General features: G+C 38.5%; 5 protein-coding genes and 6 non-coding genes across 12 annotated transcripts; 3 read left to right on the top strand and 8 right to left on the bottom strand.

Moving 5' to 3' along the window:
- Positions 1-69: 69 nt before the first annotated feature.
- rpl-10L (Large ribosomal subunit protein uL16) lies at positions 70-860 on the bottom strand. The gene is made up of 3 exons (NM_063306.9): positions 612-860; positions 381-563; positions 70-334 (listed from the first exon to the last, which is right to left on the bottom strand). Exons 1-3 carry the CDS (start codon positions 855-857, stop codon positions 119-121), a joined length of 645 nt encoding a protein of 214 aa, NP_495707.1. The 5' UTR covers positions 858-860; the 3' UTR covers positions 70-118.
- Positions 861-1,262: 402 nt separating this feature from the next.
- ints-11 (Integrator complex subunit 11) lies at positions 1,263-3,532 on the top strand. Its single transcript, NM_063305.9, has 5 exons — positions 1,263-1,470; positions 1,513-1,643; positions 1,695-2,925; positions 2,972-3,055; positions 3,102-3,532. Exons 1-5 carry the CDS (start codon positions 1,444-1,446, stop codon positions 3,453-3,455), a joined length of 1,827 nt encoding a protein of 608 aa, NP_495706.2. The 5' UTR covers positions 1,263-1,443; the 3' UTR covers positions 3,456-3,532.
- Positions 3,511-6,245, bottom strand: cdc-48.2 (Transitional endoplasmic reticulum ATPase homolog 2). Its single transcript, NM_063304.9, has 5 exons — positions 6,159-6,245; positions 5,785-6,110; positions 4,763-5,738; positions 3,992-4,710; positions 3,511-3,932 (listed from the first exon to the last, which is right to left on the bottom strand). Exons 1-5 carry the CDS (start codon positions 6,228-6,230, stop codon positions 3,593-3,595), a joined length of 2,433 nt encoding a protein of 810 aa, NP_495705.1. The 5' UTR covers positions 6,231-6,245; the 3' UTR covers positions 3,511-3,592.
- A 1,577-nt stretch (positions 6,246-7,822) lies between these two features.
- Positions 7,823-9,985, top strand: ctns-1 (Cystinosin homolog). 2 transcript variants are annotated; one of them, NM_182222.6, is made up of 7 exons: positions 7,823-7,967; positions 8,059-8,250; positions 8,301-8,541; positions 8,589-8,879; positions 9,265-9,495; positions 9,562-9,610; positions 9,737-9,985. In NM_182222.6, exons 1-6 carry the CDS (start codon positions 7,834-7,836, stop codon positions 9,595-9,597), a joined length of 1,125 nt encoding a protein of 374 aa, NP_872022.1. In that variant the 5' UTR covers positions 7,823-7,833; the 3' UTR covers positions 9,598-9,610; positions 9,737-9,985. The 2 variants fall into 2 exon arrangements, with proteins under 2 accessions (NP_872022.1, NP_495704.1); NM_063303.7 differs by lacking the exon at positions 9,562-9,610 and having other exon boundaries at positions 7,825-7,967; positions 9,737-9,984.
- Positions 9,986-9,996: 11 nt separating this feature from the next.
- On the bottom strand, positions 9,997-14,781 carry ulp-4 (Ubiquitin-like protease 4). Its single transcript, NM_063302.8, has 5 exons — positions 14,585-14,781; positions 14,354-14,535; positions 14,088-14,189; positions 11,903-12,451; positions 9,997-11,854 (listed from the first exon to the last, which is right to left on the bottom strand). Exons 1-5 carry the CDS (start codon positions 14,730-14,732, stop codon positions 11,687-11,689), a joined length of 1,149 nt encoding a protein of 382 aa, NP_495703.2. The 5' UTR covers positions 14,733-14,781; the 3' UTR covers positions 9,997-11,686.
- Positions 10,763-10,818, bottom strand: C41C4.20. Its single transcript, NR_101725.1, has one exon. It is a non-coding gene; the product is annotated as an Unclassified non-coding RNA C41C4.20 (non-coding RNA).
- Positions 10,995-11,065, bottom strand: C41C4.19. Its single transcript, NR_101724.1, has one exon. It is a non-coding gene; the product is annotated as an Unclassified non-coding RNA C41C4.19 (non-coding RNA).
- Positions 11,122-11,212, bottom strand: C41C4.18. The gene has a single exon (NR_101723.1). It is a non-coding gene; the product is annotated as an Unclassified non-coding RNA C41C4.18 (non-coding RNA).
- C41C4.17 lies at positions 11,711-11,806 on the bottom strand. The gene has a single exon (NR_101722.1). It is a non-coding gene; the product is annotated as a small nucleolar RNA C41C4.17 (small nucleolar RNA).
- C41C4.16 lies at positions 13,760-14,046 on the bottom strand. The gene has a single exon (NR_101721.1). It is a non-coding gene; the product is annotated as a small nucleolar RNA C41C4.16 (small nucleolar RNA).
- A 4,173-nt stretch (positions 14,782-18,954) lies between the features above and the next one.
- On the top strand, positions 18,955-19,088 carry C41C4.14. Its single transcript, NR_051419.1, has one exon. It is a non-coding gene; the product is annotated as an Unclassified non-coding RNA C41C4.14 (non-coding RNA).
- Positions 19,089-19,673: the final 585 nt, after the last annotated feature.

The raw sequence follows: 19,673 nt of genomic DNA, 5'->3' as shown, positions 1-19,673 counted from the left end.
ATCTATAGATCTACCCGCATAATACCTTGACGAATTTTACATGATTGGAAAAACAACAAAGAAAAATATAACATAAGAAATTATTTATTTGCTTTCAACAAATACAGTGGATACCAAATTAGATTGGGTTCTCAATCCACTTGGTGAGTGGTCCATGCTCACGTTGGAGTTGAACTCCAACTCCGTCGGAGCGGAGTCTTCCTTCAGCACGCATGCGCTCGTAGTCTTCGCGATCCCACTTGGTGAATCCCCACTTGCGGGAAGAGACGATGATTTGACGTCCTGGGAACTTGAACTTGGCACGACGGAAGGCTTCAATAGCGTGCTTGACGTTCTGAACACAATTATTAGCACCTGATATTTCTAGTGGAGGAACTTACTCCTTCCTTGATTCTCATGGAGAAAAGAATATCTCCAATGTCGACACGAGCGACCAATCCTTGTGGCTTTCCGTAAGCTCCACGCATTCCAGTTTGGAGACGATCAGCTCCGGCACAGGAAAGCATTTTGTTGATACGGGTGACGTGGAATGGATGCTTGCGAACACGGAGATGGAATCCGTCCTACAAAATACAGGTTGGATGAAAAATTGAACTAAATCCTTGTCTTACCTTTCCGCAGTTCTTGACCATGTACTTGTTGGCGCAAATACGGGCGGCTTCGAGAGCTTCAGAGGAAAGATGCTCACGCTCGTTGGACATCATGTGCACACATGCTGGGAAGGTGTCAACGTTAGCCCTCTTGTTTCCCAAATCGAAGATTCTGATCTTCGCGTCCGGAACTCCTCTGCAGAAGCGGGACTTTGGGTATGGCTTGTTCTTGATATAGCGGTAGCACCGCGCTGGACGTCTACCCATGTTCTGAAAATTGAGAAGACTACAATAAATTACGACAAACGGAGAATATATATATATAGAAGAGAATCAAAGAACATGTTTTGTCACCATCACGCCAAGAATTGTCATCATTATTTCGAAATACTGTCAAAGCATTATTGATTCGAGAACTAAAAACAGTGGATAATAGGAAAACAATATCAAACATGACTTCGAATTTCGAAATGATTCAAACAAATTTCGTTTGCAATATTTAAGACAATGAGAGCTATAGTTTTAAATAACTGACGTTTGAATCATGATAAATCAGAAAAAAATGTATAAAATAAAACAAAAAGGCAAAAAATCCACTGCTTCAAGAGAAAATCGAGAGAAAAATTTTAGGCCAAAGAGAAATTGAGGACAACACTAATGTTCACTGCCGTCGGTGAACTACATACAAAGCATAACAATTGACGACATTTGTGCACCGTACTCATTTCGAAATTTCGGACAAACAAAAAAGATTTTTCATTAAAATCCTATTTCGCGAAGGCATTTTTTGCAATTAATTCATTACTCAAGGCTAAAATTGAGTATTTTTAGAACTTTATAGCTATATTTCACAATGCCCGACAAAATTCCTGAAATCAAGGTGAGTTCTGAAGGACTTTTCTGAAAAAAAATACAATTTTAGATTGTTCCACTGGGTGCGGGACAAGATGTTGGACGGTCGTGTATTCTTATTACTATCGGTGGAAAGAATATTATGGTAGATTGTGGAATGCATATGGGATACCAAGATGATCGAAGATTTCCTGACTTTTCGTAAGTTCTGCAAGCTTATTCAATTCAAATCTAAAATAATAACTTTTTCAGGTATATTGGTGGAGGTGGAAGACTAACTGATTACCTAGATTGTGTCATCATTTCACATTTTCATTTGGATCACTGTGGAAGTTTGCCTCATATGAGCGAAATTGTGGGATACGACGGACCAATTTACATGACTTACCCTACAAAAGCCATTTGCCCAGTTTTATTGGAAGATTACCGAAAAGTTCAATGTGACATCAAAGGCGAGACAAACTTTTTCACCTCAGATGACATCAAGAATTGTATGAAAAAGGTTGTCGGATGTGCACTTCATGAAATTATTCACGTTGACAACGAACTTTCTATTCGTGCATTTTATGCTGGACATGTTCTTGGAGCTGCAATGTTTGAAATTCGACTTGGAGATCATTCTGTTCTATACACTGGTGATTACAACATGACTCCAGATAGGCATCTTGGAGCGGCGAGAGTTCTTCCTGGTGTTAGACCAACTGTCCTTATTTCTGAGTCAACATATGCGACCACAATCCGTGATTCGAAAAGGGCAAGAGAAAGAGATTTCCTTCGAAAAGTTCATGAATGTGTGATGAAAGGAGGAAAAGTAATTATTCCAGTCTTTGCCTTGGGACGAGCGCAGGAGCTGTGTATCCTGCTTGAATCATATTGGGAGAGAATGGCTCTCAACGTACCAATCTATTTTTCCCAAGGTCTTGCAGAACGGGCAAATCAGTATTACCGACTTTTCATCAGCTGGACCAACGAGAACATTAAGAAAACTTTCGTAGAAAGAAATATGTTCGAATTCAAGCATATCAAACCAATGGAAAAGGGATGTGAAGATCAACCAGGACCTCAGGTTCTCTTTTCTACTCCTGGAATGCTTCACGGAGGTCAATCGCTCAAAGTTTTCAAAAAATGGTGCTCAGATCCTCTGAACATGATCATTATGCCTGGTTACTGTGTCGCTGGAACAGTTGGAGCAAGAGTTATTAATGGCGAAAAGAAAATTGAAATTGATCAAAAGATGCACGAAATTCGACTTGGTGTGGAATACATGTCGTTTAGTGCTCATGCTGATGCTAAAGGAATTATGCAGCTTATCCGTCAATGTGAGCCTCAACACGTCATGTTTGTGCACGGCGAAGCTTCAAAGATGGAGTTCTTGAAAGGAAAAGTGGAAAAGGAGTACAAAGTACCTGTTCACATGCCAGCAAACGGAGAGACTGTAGTGATTTCTGCTCAACCGAAGCTTGATATACGAGTTCCACTTGAGGTTTGTGTGTTTCTAAAACAAATTGAACTCAAATAAAAAATTCCAGAAAATTGACAGAAGCCTAAGCCTCGATCCGAATCCTGCCAAATCGGAATGCCCATTTGTCGCCGAGCTCGTTTACGATCAAGAAGTAAGATTATTGAACTTTATTTTGCAATAACTTCAAATAATTTTAGAATGAACGACTGAATATCATGTCTACAGCAGAATCAGAAGATTTGATAAAAGATAAAAACTGCATGCCGATCACTCTCTCATTGTCAGAAATCATCAAAGGCAAAAAAGTGAATTGGAAGGAATTATCAAACGAGCTTCTACTCTATGATCCACACTTGCAACTAAAAGACGACGGCATTGAAATGTTTGATGGAGAAATCACTATTTTAGCAAACAATTCTGATGAAACAGAGCTTGAACTGATCTGGGACGAATGCCGTGAACAGTGGTTCAAGGTTATCCATAAAGCCATCACTGATCTCATTTCACCCGAATCCTCCCCGGTCCCTCCTGCTATCTCTGTTAAAGCATAAGATTTTAACAAATACTTTTTACGGTTACGATTTTTTTACTTGTAAAAGTTGGAAATAAATTTAACATTCATGAGAACATTTGATACCCTCGCAAGGATGCATTTACAATAAATAGAATAAAACAATTTTAGCGAAATCTAGTTGTACAGGTCATCATCGTCATTTCCACCGGAGCCACCGTTTCCTCCAACAGGTTGTCCAGCAGAAGGAGCTTCTCCTGGGAACTTGAAGTTGTTTCCAAATCCACGAGATTGTTGAAGAGTCTGGGCGAACATCTCGTATTTTCTGATATCGTTATCAGTCACGGAACGTCTAGCGAACTTCATTGCCTCCTCGAAGTGTGCTCTAGTTATTTCTGGAACTGGGTCAGCCAGTTCATCCTCCATAAGTTCTTCTCCACGAGCACTTCTGTCCTGACGCTCCTTTTCCTGACGAATTTCCCGTTCAATTGATTCACGAATGGCAAGCTTGCATGCTCTGAAAATGGTATTAATTGACAAATGCGAATATTTTTTTAACTAATTTTTATAACAAACCTTTGGCAAATTTCGGTTAAGTCGGCTCCCGAAAAACCGACGGTGTTCTTGGCAAGGAAGTTCAAATCGAGATCGGCGGAAAGGGGCGTTTTGCGGAGTGAGGCCTTGAAAATTTGAAGTCTAGATGCTTCGTCAGGAAGAGGAATGTAGATCAACTGATCGAGACGTCCTGGACGAAGAACAGCTGGATCAATGATATCAGGACGATTGGTAGCTCCAATAATGAACACGTTTTTCTTGGCATTCATACCATCCATTTCAGTGAGAACCTGGTTGATAACACGATCGGCAGCACCTCCAGCATCTCCTACACTTCCTCCTCTGGCCTTTGCGATCGAATCGAGTTCGTCAAAGAAGAGAACGCATGGAGCGGCAGCACGAGCTTTATCAAACACGTCGCGAACATTAGCTTCGGATTCTCCGAACCACATAGTAAGAAGCTCGGGTCCCTTGATGGAAATGAAGTTAGCCTGGCATTCATTGGCAATCGCTTTAGCGAGAAGTGTTTTACCGCATCCTGGTGGACCGTAGAACAAAACTCCACGAGATGGTTGCATTCCGAACTTGAGATACTTTTCTGGATGCTCTACAGGGTATTGAACGAGCTCCTGAAGTTCGCGCTTGACGTTTTGAAGACCTCCGATGTCGGACCAAGTAGTATTTGGAGTTTCCACAACGGCTTCGCGAAGAGCAGATGGGGATGATTTTCCCATTGCGAACTGAAAAATGATTAATGATACGTCTCTTAAGTGCAAAAAAATGATAACTTACTCTAAAGTTCTCCATAGTGACCGCCAAAGAATTGAGAACTTCAGCATCAATTGTATCATCCTCCAAATCAATCAGCTCCATCTTTTCGCGAATTTGCTGAATAGCAGCCTCAGAGCAGAGGGAAGCCAAATCAGCTCCGACAAATCCGTGGCATTCGTTTGCAACTTGTTCCAAATCAACGTCTTCTCCTAATTTCATGTTCTTGGTATGAATTCTGAGAATTTCCAGACGGCCAACAGCATCAGGGATTCCAATGTCAATTTCACGATCAAAGCGACCGAAACGACGAAGGGCTCCATCAATAGAGTTAGGACGATTAGTAGCGGCGATCACGACAACATGAGCGCGAGTTTTAAGTCCATCCATAAGTGTGAGAAGTTGCGAGACGATACGCTTCTCGACTTCACCGTGAGCCTTTTCTCTCTTTGGAGCAATCGCATCGATCTCGTCAATGAACAAAATAGCAGGTGAGTTCTTCTCACACTCGGCAAATGCTTTACGAAGATTCGATTCCGACTCTCCAGACATTTTAGACATAATTTCCGGTCCGTTAATGAGGAAGAAGAATGCTCCTGTTTCGTTGGCGACAGCTCTTGCGATCAGTGTCTTACCGGTTCCTGGTGGACCGAACAGAAGAATTCCACGTGGTGGTTTCACTCCGATAGCCTTGAAAAGTTGGGGATGGCGAAGTGGGAGCTCAACCATTTCCTTGATCTGAGCGAGTTGTTTACGAACACCTCCGAGATCATCGTATCCAACTTCATTGAGAGCCTCCTCTTCTTCCTCTCTTTTAATTGGATCTCCTTCATAGTGAATAACAGTATCTGGAGCAACAATACACGCCGGAGCAGGATCCGTCTCGACAACTTTGAACTCGACAGTTCTCATTGCAGCTTGAACAGTGAATATGTCTCCCTTGTGCACTGGGCGGTAGGCGTCGGTAAAGTATGGCCGAAGGAAGACATCAAATAGATTTCTAAAATAAAAAATACAGTCTTTATTTCTCCGTGGCAAGAACATACCCAGTCAATCCCTCGATTGTGTCATCAATTGGAAGAACATGAACCCTTTTTCCATATTCGAGTTGAGCACTTGAGATACTGACAACGTCTCCAAGACGGCTTCTGAGGTTGTTTCGAACCACTTTGTTCATCTTGATCTTGTCATTCGGGCAATTGTCCGCATTAAGAACGATAGAGACAGTCTCTCTTCGTTTCTTTCCTTTCAAAATCACCGAATCTCCACGGAAGAGTCCCAGCTCGTCCATTTTGGCCTGTGAGAGCATGACCATGGAGTTGTCGTCATTGTCAGACTGATCGATAATGAGTCTGTTTGGGCGTTTTTTGTCCTGAAAGAGTTAATTATATTGAAATGATTACCTTGGAGAAAAACCTACTTTCAAGATAGCCGTAGCCAGCTCATCATTCTTCTTTTCCTTCTCGTCTCTCTGAGTCGGAACTGAGGCCATGGTTAAACGACTTCTCTGTAAAATCTTGGAATAATAAAAAAGAACGGAAGATGGGGGTAGAACATAGGAAAGGCCGAAACGCGAAAGTCTAATAAGAAAGTAGAACACGGACAAACTTTTCTACAGTAGGTTTTCAAGATAAAACTTCAAGTATAATTTCTGATCTAATTCAGTTAAAGAATCGAATCAAAGAAGAGATGCAAAAAGAGCCAATAGAACAAAATTAAGAAATATGGAAGATGAGACACGTAGACTAAGTTCTCTACAGAACACCCCAATGCTGCCTCTACATGATGACAAAACGCAGCCTCTCATTCACACTCTCTCCTTGGGGCGCATTTGCTTTCGAATAATTTCACAAAGCGTTCTACCGTTTTATTCGGGTCATAAGTAATAATTACATTGTTAAAAATATATGTGAACCAGCCGTCTTTAGCGGAACAGAAGTTCAAGGCGAACCTAAGTGATGTGACGATCTAGAAAGCTAGAGGTAAATATCTCGTTCAAAAACGAAGACATAATTTGAATAACAAGGAGACGAATTCAAAGAAACGTACGATATGAGTGATATTTCAGTGGTAAATTTCCGCAGTTTCCGCAGAGTCAGTGGTAAATTTCCGCAATCGCATAAATATGGAAAAGATATTATACGGCAAAGATAAATACGATAACACACTCTGGTAATTGTTTAACAACGACTGAGATAGCGAAAACCTCCCAGCAACTGTTTAAAACATAATTATTTATAATGAGCAATGCATTGCGCAATGAGAAAACAATTTCTAGAAGAAAAAACTGTTCGTTAAACGTACGCGCTGCTTTTTTTGTTCGAAGGAGCGCGTTTGGTGTTCAGAGACTTGACCGTTTTTTGGAGTTCAGCTATTTTAGGAATCCGATATCTGGAAATAACTGAGAACGCCTGACTTTTATTACAGGAAATAATGATTTTAACAAAATGGCCAACCAGGAAACCACATAATGTATAAAAATTATCAAAAAAAAGCATCAGGTTTAAGACAACTTCATTTTTTTTCAGCGAATCTGCTTCTGGAAGAAACTTCTTGCGGATTCGTGGTGTCTCCCGCTTTACAAAAATCTAAAGTTCTACAAAACGAAACATTAAAACAGTTTTTTTGAGCTTCAATCCATGTTTTTTTTTAAGTTTTCGATAGTGTTTTATTGTTTCAGTTTCCCAAATTACAAATTAAATTAAATTTTTTTGGAATATTTAATTTTCTTTAAAATTCACAGTGTATTGTTTTCCTCATGTAAACTGGATTTTTGGTCTTTTATCAATAAAAATTATCGATGATCTGAACGATTTTCTGAATATTCCGACGCATTAAATAAAAAATGTGTATATATATGTTTTCAACATGATGTTTCCCTCGTTTGTTTACAAAAATTCCAACCTTCCCCCGTTCTCTCGGTCAATCATTCGTTTTTCACTATTTTGCTGTTTCTCTTTTTCTCGCTCAATTTATGTTATTGATTCATTTCAATGCCAAAACTGATGATATAAAGCGTCGTTTTCTCTATTCACAACTCCTGTTTTATATTTTGCTTCCATTTTTTGAAGTATAATTGTTTCCAGAATGATATAATGAGTTTCCCGGTGGCATTTTTGCTCGTTCTCTTCTTGGTTCCATTCACATTTGCGACAAATAATTTAGTTGTTAGACAGAAAGAATTGGAAATTGTAATTGGAGGAGAAGTCTCTGTTAATTTCCAGATCAAGTGAGTTATTAATAATATTTTTCATCCAACAGGTTATAAAATAAAAACAATCATACGAACATGTGCTGTATTCAATCAATATAATTTTCAGAAACCACACATCACAATCATTGAACGCAACACGTATCTCCCTCTCGCAGTCACCATACATCTCCCATCCTGATGCTATTCTCGTTGACAATTGGAATGCTAATGTGACAGTTTTAGGAAGCCAATTGGTGTCCGGAGCTATTTTAGAAGCTCTCAATTGTACTACAGATGGGTCAATTACTTGTCCTCTGGAGTGAGTCGATGATTATATATTGTAAAAATTAAATCAAAACTCATTTCCAGTCTTGAAGATGCGTTTGCTAGAATCACAGTTATTCGCTCTCACTTTCTTGCCATTTTGATTCAAATTGTTGGATGGACATACTTCTTCGCATGGAGTATTTCGTTTTATCCCCAAATGTATCTGAATTTCAAAAGAAAAAGCGTCGTCGGGCTAAACTTCGATTTCTTATCTCTGAACCTTGTCGGATTTTGTGCATATGCTATTTTCAATCTGTTAATGTATTATAATAGTCATGTAAAGGTGAGAACTAGAAAATAAATAACTAAAATTAATTCATCTTCTTTCAGAATGAATACAATATTGTGAATCCTCGGTCACCGCCACCAGTACTTTTGAACGATGTTGTGTTCGCTGTTCACGCATTTCTTGCCTGCTTTATCACAATTCTTCAATGTTTATTCTATGAACGTGATAATCAGAGTGTTTCTTCAAAATGTATCGCCCTTATGATTGTGCTGATCTCTTTTGGATTCTGCTCCGCTGCCGCCACGGTTCTCAGGAAAATTCAATTGCTCTCGTTTGTGACCAGTTTGTCGTACATAAAAATGGCTGTAACCTGCTGTAAATATTTCCCACAGGTTTGTTTCATATTGTCCATTTGTAAACAGTATTCTAGCCTGAAATTATTTTTTATTATTTTTAAATTACTAGTTTTTCCAAAAAAGTTTTCAAAACTTGACCGCGAAATTTTGCGCCAAAACTACGGTATCCGGTCTCGATACGACAGATTTTGTTTAACTCAAAAAGTTGTGCGCCTTAAAAAGTACTGTATCGTCATCAAAAATTCACGAAAAAAAGCTGGGAAAATGATGTTTTATCGAAAACATGTTAATTTAAATTATAATTTTATTCAATCGAAAATATTTTTATCCAATCGTAGAGAAATTATCAAAAAATATTTAACTATTGAAAATTAATTTTAAAAAATACAAGTGATCTAAAATAAATTGTAAATAATTTCAGGCTTACTTCAACTATACCCGAAAAAGTACAGTTGGATGGTCAATCGGAAACATCATGCTAGATTTCACAGGAGGAACTCTCGATATTCTTCAAATGATTCTTCAAGCAGTTAATGTGAACGATTGGTCTGCATTTTATGCGAATCCCGTCAAATTCGGACTGGGATTTGTCTCAATATTCTTTGACATCATTTTCATGGTTCAACATTATGTATTGTATCCAAATGCAGAAGTGAGTCAATTAGTTTTTATCCCTTTAATTATTTTAAAAAATTATGAATAGAACAAAAAATTTCAGGAACCAAAGAAAAATCAGGAAACGAGTCGTTTTTAATAGTTATGATCAGGTTCCTTGAATGTTTCTATATGTTTTAATTCAAAAAATAATTACTTACCAACAACTTTATGTTAGATTACTAAATCTTTAAAAATTAATTGAATTCTGATATTTTAAATAATATAACTTTTTGAAGGTTCCACACAATGAATATCATGGTGTTGACAATCCCAATCCAGACAATATTGCTCGTGATGCTGAACAATATGCCGGCGACAGTGAATCGATGGAGTCAACGGAACCTATTATTGTACATGACTAGATCATAATATTCAAATTCTTTGCCCTCCTCGGTGCCTTTTGTTGTACATATTCAAAATTTCTATTGCATATCGTGATTTGAATAATATTGATTCTACGGTGATAAACTTGTTCAGTGAGAAATAAGATTTTTAAGCTTTTAATCAACAGTTTATTGCCTTTGCTCAAGATCTTTTACAACATGGAACGATTTTTAGAAGAGCTTTTTTGGAACAATATGAGGACAGACCCTATGAATCTAAAGAAAGAGAACCACATAAAAATTGGGAAAACGGGAGAAAAAAACGGTAGGAACGAATAACATGGAAGTTTGACAAAAATAATATTATCAAATCAAAAATGTAGAAAAACGATACGACCCATATCATCCAATCAACCGAGGCGCTAGTAAAAAAAACAAAAAAAGAAAATGAAATCATAAATATAACAAGATGTGAAAACCAGCGGACACCAAAATTTTAAATGACAATTGAAGATTGAAAATGAATTTTTGAGAAATGTCGTTCTTGATTTCTTTTCAATATTCGATTACCAAATATATTTTGGAATTTGTGTCATGGATCCGACAGTCAAAACTATTAAAGAAGTGTAGCAAGAGGGTGAAAGCACAGGGAGATGGTAGCTGGCTCAAAACGAAAGAAAAACATAAGATTCGAACGAGAAAGAGAGCGGGAGACTTGATATTTTTTACAATAACAATGAAATGCACCAACATTCAAGATTTGAAAGGACATTTTGTCAACGACTTTTGAAAAGAAAGCGCTGATCTCCAATAACTACTAAAACAGAAACAAGATTCGTCATTAGAGAGCAACGCTGTGATGGAATTTCGTGACATAAATTATCTTCAAGTATTTGAATGCTAGATACCCAACAAAAAATGTACAGATTGCAAGGGTATGGAAAAAATTTGAAAAGTAAGAGGGATCAGACAATGTCATCTTATGAATTACCAGGCATAAAAACAGTTATCTTCACTAATTAATACTTTTCAGCTTTTTAAAATTCATAAAAAATCATCATCATTCTCCACACTCACCTTAAAGACATTTTTTTGAAGGAAACACAAATCTCTCACACTACAAGCTGGAACAAAGAAACAACGAAACCCATGTGAACGTAGAGTTTTGGGCACGGAAAACCCAATCTTCCATGTTGAAGGAAAGTGTCTAAATGGTGGATAGAAGGGGATTAAGGCAGGCAACAGTAAAGTGGGAAGAGGTGAAGAAAAAGCTGGGATATGAATTTGAATTCAATGAAAATGGAGGTGTTAAGGGAAGAAATGGAGGTGACGTGATACTATAGGTAAACCGATTATTGTTGAGAAAAGTTAAAAACTGATCACAACGATGGAATACTTACAGATATATAAGCGCAGTCGGAAAGAATGGAATCGTAAAGGAACGAAGAAACATAAACTCGCAAATTGTCGGAACACCTGTTTTGTGTCTAGAAGTCGGTGAAGGGCGGGAACGGGGAAACTGAAACGCCGAATAAATAGTTCAACGATGAACAATGATGAACGGATATCAGCTGAGAAAAAAGTGAATGTGGTTAACAACAGAAATAAGGAGAAGAAAACAGAGTAACAAGGGTCAACAATGAAATGGAGAGATATTTTTTGAAAATTTTTGGTGGTTTTTTGAGTGAAAATGGGTTAATATAACAAAAGGTTCCCTTGTCACGAAAGCCTTCAGACATCAGAGAAACAGTTCTTCGGAAGACTTTTCAGTGGGAGAATTCGGCAGGAAGGGATGAGAAATGGAAGACGGACGGTAAAGAACCGGGGCATATGAGACAAAGTATGCATTCCAGAAGGATATGCTTAAAGTGCACGATGAGGTGCGGCAGTGCTATAGCCATTGAGCAATTCGACAAGCGGACGCCAACGAGCTCTGTTCGTGGATAGTGATAGAACAACTCGTTGCATTTCAGTTCTCTTCGTGGCCGTTGAGAAATCTGGATATTCTCGTGCAAAGTCGAAGTTGTCGAGCTAAACATAATATTTTTTATAACGATCAGTCAAAAAGAATGAACTTACATCTTTTGGCGGGCTCAGCAAGAAACGTCTAGCAAACTCTGCAATGAAAATACCACAGTCGAAATTGTTGGTTTGTTGAGGCATTCTTTGTGGTAAAATGCACGGCAATGGAAAAGGCATAGCATTTCCGGTACGTTTCTCGTATGAATACTTCATGAATGATTCGATTAATGTAGCCATGTTCTGTAGGTTGTTAAGATCCGCAGTGAGCTGCGAATCAAAGATAACCGTGCGAGCTTGAGCAGTGAACGGATGACATATGACTGCCAATGACCAATGCTCCCACTCGTTTACAGGAACCACAATGTAATCAAAATCTTGGAGATCGAAATCAGCAACGAAATCATGCAAATCGCCGAATTTGAGATCCATCTTTTGCTCATCACTCATCATCTTCTCGTCTTCAGAATCAAAGGCGTGCTGCCGTAAAGAAAGATTATGCCAAAATATCGATGGAAGAACAGTGACATTTGAACCATTGCTGTCTGGTAGTACGTGTTCAACAATGTGATTCAAATAGAAGTCGATCATCGTATCGTTGAGAAGATCCTGAAAAAATATACTAATGAATTTTGTGAATCAAAAATATTTTAAATGGTTTCTCCAGACTTTTTTTTGAGATTGTACTACAGTACTACATCAGAATGTATATAAACTTGAACTTTAAATAATGAATCATTCGACTCGTCAATTTAATATAACATATTCTCCTGACCTCTTCGCGCATTTTTCTGTTGTAACAATATGTTCCTTTGTTCGAATAGCCGATCAAAGATCAGCAGTTGCTGCTGCTCATCTACGAGTTACGCCGTTCGGTCTTCCCCCATAATCCACAACACTAAATTACATTGCTTGTTACTCATTATTTTACGATATCCTTCAATCATCTGAATTTCTTCAAGAGTATGGGAGGTGCGTGCGCGAAAAATTTGCGCGCGCGATTCGAAAAAAAAACCAGTTTATTACTACCAGATGACCCTGAACTGTCGCAGCTGCCCACACAAAAAGAAGACGATGACATCGGAGGTCTACGAAAATCGGAAAAGGAATTTAGACGGCGACCCTTGTCATCTGGATGAAATTAATCGAATTGTTCTCGAACGGTCTTTGTTTACATGTTATGATGCGAAGGTAGCATTAGATTATTCCCCCACTCCACGACAACTTCTTTTCATTGGCTGGCGCTGTGCCAACATCTCAGTTCGCTCAACACACAAATTCCTCGCACACATCGAATTCAGTTGTTGTCTCGTTTCTCTGCGCGCCCGGAGCCCCGCGGCTGAGCCCGCGCTTCACGTACCTGGCACCGAACACCCTCCTATTTTTACACGAACTCTCGCCTTTTTGGCGCGCTGCCATAAGATCTGCTAGTAGTCATAGTTAGAGACAAAAAGAGAGTGCGCATAACCCTTGAGTACTAGAAGCAGACCGCTCTAGATGGGGAGTTGAGACCATGAAGTGAGAATGGATGTTGACAGAAAACCACCACCGCTTCACTAATTTTCTCGTCAAAACTCAATGAATTTTTGTTTTGCACAACAAACAACTTCTCGCGGGATATTTGTTATCTTGAAAATGGGAACTGTGTCTTCACCGATAACAAACAAAAGAATAGTTGGTGAATTTGAAAACTAGATAAATCTGAAATCCAAAATACTAATTACTTAATTTGTTTTCAAGTTTCTAATATTATTGTTTTTATCGGATAAAATTCTCAAACTAATTCAGGATTTTTGAAGTTCGCAAACAAGTTCGTTCCTCTGTTTCTCCGCCAGCAAGGCAAACAAAAACCGCAACATACACATTCGCTGGGAGACACAGCATAAAAAAGGTTTGGGCAGTGTGGTGGGCGAGTGTATTTCACTGAGAAAGTGCATTTAAAGTGCACTTCGCGCTTTTTCGCCTTCCGGATTTTTCCTTTCTTTGAATCGGCAAATTTATTCAAAATAGACCGATTAACTAGATACGAGGATAGAGACCTTGTTCTCACAACCCCCAGTCTAATAAAAATGGACCCAAATCTTGTGGAAAGTCTAGACAAGTGTTGAAATATAGGAGATAGTAAGAGACGCAGACGACCTACACAAAAACAACAAAAGGGTATGCAAATAGTCATCGCCTTCTTATGTTTGAGAGTAGCTGTACACAAGTATAATCCAAAAATAGTGAAGAGCAGATTACATACCTTCTCCTGGAGACAGCAAAAATCCGAAATTCGAATGGCTATTGATTGGAATGGGAAACGGATTCGAAGCATCTCCATAGCTGCGTAATATGCAACGCTATTCTATAAAAGGAATCGTTTTGTTTTTCAACTTTTCAGAAAATCAGATGACATTTAAGGCTATAAGAGGAGGAGCCATAATAACATATATTTATCACCAATCATCGAATATTGCTCAGTGCTCTGACCAATACGCATTTTTTTGTATTCCCGAAGGTATAACCCACTTGATTATCAGTCCGCTTCTGATTTGTCCATTCGTCATTATCTTCCTCGTCTTCTTCTTCTTCATCTTCGTCCACCAAATCTTCTGTCATTGAAGATTCCATATCGAAATCGTCTTCCTCAAAATCCATGTGTTGATCGTTACTTCCTGAAGACGTTTCATCCTCTTCTCCGATAGAACCATCTGAAAAGATTTTGATAAATTTAAGATATCACATTTTTTGATAAATTACCTAGATGAGTTCCGTCTGCGTAGTACCCTTGAGAATTGTAGCTCCCCATCCGGAATAGGTCATCTTCTCGCATTGAGACATCTGAATCTTGAAAACTGCCATATTTGAAATTGACAGCCGGCGTACAGTAAGACGTTGACACTTCCATATCTGTTATTGTTCATGTACTACGTGCAATACATATAAGGAGGGTGATTCTGAAAAAATAAAATTAATAGAAAGAAAATATTATAGAAAACGATAGAAGATTAAGAGTTTAAATGACAACTTTTTGAGAGAAATCAGAAAACGAAATGAGAGAAATATCAAAAAAGATCAATCTTCTTTCAGTGCATCGAAGAATGTAAAAGAGATAGAATCTAAAAAACTAATGGCTCCGAGTCCCAGACTCACATTGCATCGACCTATATTTTCGGAATTGAGGATGGCGTGGCGTCATAGATAACCAACAGGTGGTATTTCGGATGAAAAGTACGGCAAGGACGGGCAAGTTCACTAAACAAAGTGAAAGATGGGAACTGCTAAGGCCATTTTACAAATGTATCTCAATCTTCGACAACCAAGATAAGAAAACTGTCAATCGATCAGTATGACAGTATTAATACAAGCAATTCAGGGTTATTGAGTATAGAACATACATATTGAATACTTTACACTCTATATAAAAGTGATGAATATCCCGATGAATACGGCTTGGTTTGAAGTTGATGTTGAGGGCGTATGATGACCAGTAACAACAAGATCATGCATGCTGCCGCATGCATCATCCTTCTGCTATTTAGATCGACGGATCCTTTGAAAACAACTGAAACTTCTGCAATCTGGAACAAACAAATGTTAAAAGCGCAGATCAGGTGCAATCACATGATTGGCTATTAGAAACAAATGAAACACTTCTTAAATATTGATGTTTAGGAAGCACGTGAACATCTCATTGTTGTTCTATTCGTACAGAAAAACGGTTGGTAAGATATGACGAAATGCCAAGTAACTTCGTAGAATGTCGAAACTTTGTTCGTTTTAAAACAGCAGTGCTAATTCAAATTCTGTTTTTGGCGCCTCGCCGTTTGTATCGCGCCCGCCAATACAACAAAAAACCAGACAGAGAGCGAACGGTAAAACCAACTGCATGTGGCATCGAGCGACAGGGCGACAGCGAGAGGAGGGAAAAGGAGAGACCTTTTTTCTTTCCAACTGCCGTCCTCTCCTCCTTCTTTCTCCCTCCCCAGGCCGATGGGGGCCTTCACCGTCGCCGCCGCCGCTCAACAGCCTGGGGGTAGTGGAGACGGAGAGATAGAACGAGGGCAGACGGGGGTGATTGAGGAGAGGACGAATGGGCCGAATGGGCGGACACCAAGAAAAGGGACATCCAAGCGAATAAGAGAAGGAGAATGTAAGGATCAAGGCTCTCTGTCTTCTGACTTTTCAGTATATGATGATATTCATATCTTATCCTGGCATGCATGATATGAGAGTGACTACTGGAGAGATGTATTCGATATCGATAAAACACGGAAGTTTTTGAGGAAGAAACTCAAGCAAACGGATTTAGAAATCGAAAGATAGATTCGAAGTACAAGCGTATTATCGGTGTCGAGAAGAACCTTGAAACGTTAACGACCTTCTCTCTCAGTCTCAAAATTTCACACGCATGTGATTGATCACAGAGGTTTTTGCAGACAGACGTTGACTAGTCTAGGTACGTCTCGTGACACTTTTTAGATCAAACTCGACCACATTACACTTTTAAAGATGCCACATCGAAGCTCAACGTATGATTAAATGTCACATAGCAGAAATATATTATTTCATAAGATTGCTCAACAAAGGAAACCGGGAACAACAGAGTATCATACATTTTTATCGGCAATTAAATATTGTTGAAACAACTAGATTTGTATAAAAGGACATTAAGCTCGAGCTATAATTATATTTGTTCAGCCGGAAACATCAATGATAGAACGGATCACCCACACATCTCGGATTATACTCAACATTTTGAAAAAGCTTAAAATAAATAAATACAGCTAACGTAAACAACTTTAGTCTAAAATACCATATGGTTATTTTAAGATCTTTAATCGAAGTCAGGGACAAACATAATTTCACTAGATTTTGAAGTGCCTTCTTAAAGGCGCACAGGTTTATTCAGATGGGTCTCGGTGCGCAAAAAAGTTTATGGTAGTTTTTCATTTTATTTTATTAGGTTTTGTTTTTTCTTCGCATTTTCAATGAAATAACGTGGTTTTCAGCAAATTTCGTCGTTTCCTTTTTAATAACTCTGTGAAAAACAGTTAAAAATCAGTTTTCAAAACTCAGATTTCGAAAAAATACCATAAACTTTTATGCGCGCCGAGACCTATCTGAATAAATCCGTGCGCCTTTAGGCACTACAAAATCTAGTGAAATAAAATTTTCTATTTAAATCTGAAAACAAACAGTTACAAACTTCAGAAATAATTTAAGCAATACTTTTTTTCCGAATAGAGGGATCAGAGAAATACAAATGCAAGCTACAAAAGAGATGACCAATTCCAAAAGTGCAACAATCTTATTGGACCTACTGCCGCTCGGGGGAGAAACGAGGGGGAAAGAAGATGAGTTGAGTGGTGCGCATACAAATAACACACTTCTCTTCTGTTATCACGGCCAAGTCAGTGCTCTCACTACCCAAAAATGTTGCGAATTGTACACACCTGTAACGAGTGTGTTGCAGTCAAAGATAATGAATGGGTTTATGAATGATAAGAGCGAATTGTGATAACCAACACGACGACAATTAGTGTCTATATCGAAAGTGCATCATCCTACATGTTGCGAAGAGCTATACTATTGATGAATGTGCGATGTGCGGCGCATAGATGGCCCGATAAATGACCCTTTGTTCTTACTCAGGACATGACTGGCCAAAAGGTGACAGTCATGTAAAAACAAGTTTTTTGCACTTTCAATATGAGAAATATTTTAGAACTTTAAACTTTTCTTTAAAATATTGTATTACAGCGTTTTGGAAGGGACAGAGAAAATTAAAAAGAATAGTGAGTTAGACAACCGAAACGTATATCAATCTGCATACAGACGGGGAATACCCTTTATTCCGTATCCAGATTGTGGATCTGATTGACAATGAGGAAGAACAGTCAGTTGATTTACAATCGTGGTTTATTGATCACACGGGGTTATACACAAACCGTAACTATTGAAAGATGGAGCCAGTGAGGTTATCAACAAAAATAGGAAACTAGCTGTGATGTGAAGAACGGAAATGATAATTTCTGCTTGTACACACCACAGCTGACCTCTTTTTGAAATCGGATAGCTTAGAGCAGTGGCAGTTGCGCCGAATGGAGATTATCCTAGTGGAAGGTGAGTGTGATGTTAAAAGATATTGCAATTTTGCAATCCAGAGATGATCGTGCCATGGCTCCAAAGAGCAGAAAAAGAATGAGGTGGGCACGAAAAAGAGCGGCTATTTTGGCGGAAAAGGGTCAACAATATCTGAAATTAATTCGTTTTTGTGTTCAAAAGATTCGTACGCAAACATTGAAATGTATAGCTGACTAGTTGTTTTTCATGTGCTTCGGCAGGAAAATTGAAGCAGAGCCCACAAAATTTGAAAGAAGAGCCCGATGTTAAAATCTTGCACCTCTAGAGAACTCTAACGTTCTTTAAGAAGAACTGCTGAGCAAAGAAGATGTGACTGGGGGTGAGCGCTGGGAGCGTAAAAGGGACACTACAAAAAATGGCCGTGGCGACGCGGCGACACAGCAAGGGCACCACCGATAGATGAATCGATAGGACGAAGCGAGGAAGAGGCGAGACGAAAAAATAATACAAAAAGCAGAGACGGCAGAGAGTTGAGCGCATGCGCATACGTGTCCGTGTCGCAGCAGCGGCGTCTGCAAAAAAGAGAATTCTCCTGGTGATGAATCGGAAGAATGATGGAAGAGAGAAGAAGAAGCATAAAATATCACTGATGTGAAGGAGCAAAAGGTCAAACAGTGCATGTTCAATGGTACCACTTTTATAAAGTTCAAAAAATGAAAATATAGACCTGAAGAAAATAAATTCAATACTGTTTTGTTGTGAAGTACTGAAAAAGTTTGAAGCATGTGGAAAACGTATTGAACAAAGTTGAACCGGAAGCCATACACAGTCATACCGTAAAAACGGAAGGCAATTTTTGTTGAGGTCTGATAAAGAGAAAATGGAAAATGTTTATATTTGTCGTCAACTATGGAATATACTCAGAACCGATGTGAATTTCTGATGAAAATGGTCTGTATTTTCAAAGTCTACAAAAACGTTGGTTTATAGAATGTACATTCTTTGAGTGCATTTTCTGCAAAAAAAGGATAGAGGCGTGAAAACAGTTTCGTGAGACCAAGTGGATTGTCAAACTGATGTCTTTTTCTCTTCAAAAAAAGAAAGTTTGCGTACAGCAAAAGTGCATACTCTCCTTCTTCTCTCTCCGATTTCTCAGCACTGGCGACCCATCGAAATTGACTTTTTTCGCCGATTTGTTTGTCAGTCGACGTCAACGTCAACACAAACATCGGAATCGGTTGAAAATTGCTTAAAAGTGCATTCAGATCGGTTTTTTTAGAAAACAAATGAAAAATATCAAATCTTAAGTTAGACACAGAAAGTAAATGATGGTGAGCTAGAATGAGCTGAATGAGTTCAAAAAATTTACCACTCCAATATCAAATTTGAATATGCATTTCTATGCGCGAAATATTTCTAAACAATTCCATGCTATTTGCAACGAGAAATTAAGCAAGTTAGATTCTCAAAACTGATTTAGTAAAACTTTATCGTTTCTGAAAGAAAGACTTTCACTCTAAGGCTGAAATTTTCATGAAATTAAATAGGAGGCAAATGATTGAGAAATGATTATTCTGAATAATAAAAGGCGAATCGAGCTCTGGGAACATAAAAAAGATCTGATCGAATGAATTGTGAAAAAAAGAAACTAAAAAAGGAAAAGTTTAAAAATTCAAAAAAAGTTCGCAGCCGGCTGGCTGGAGTACGGTTGACAAATGTCTGCATTTTGGGATCAGCGTGTACTTGCGTACTTGTGCACCGT

This window comes from Caenorhabditis elegans, chromosome II, assembly GCF_000002985.6.
Source record: "Caenorhabditis elegans chromosome II".
NCBI lineage: Eukaryota > Metazoa > Nematoda > Chromadorea > Rhabditida > Rhabditidae > Caenorhabditis > Caenorhabditis elegans.
Note: the sequence above shows the minus strand (reverse complement) of the source record. Positions and strands in the feature narration are given on the sequence as shown.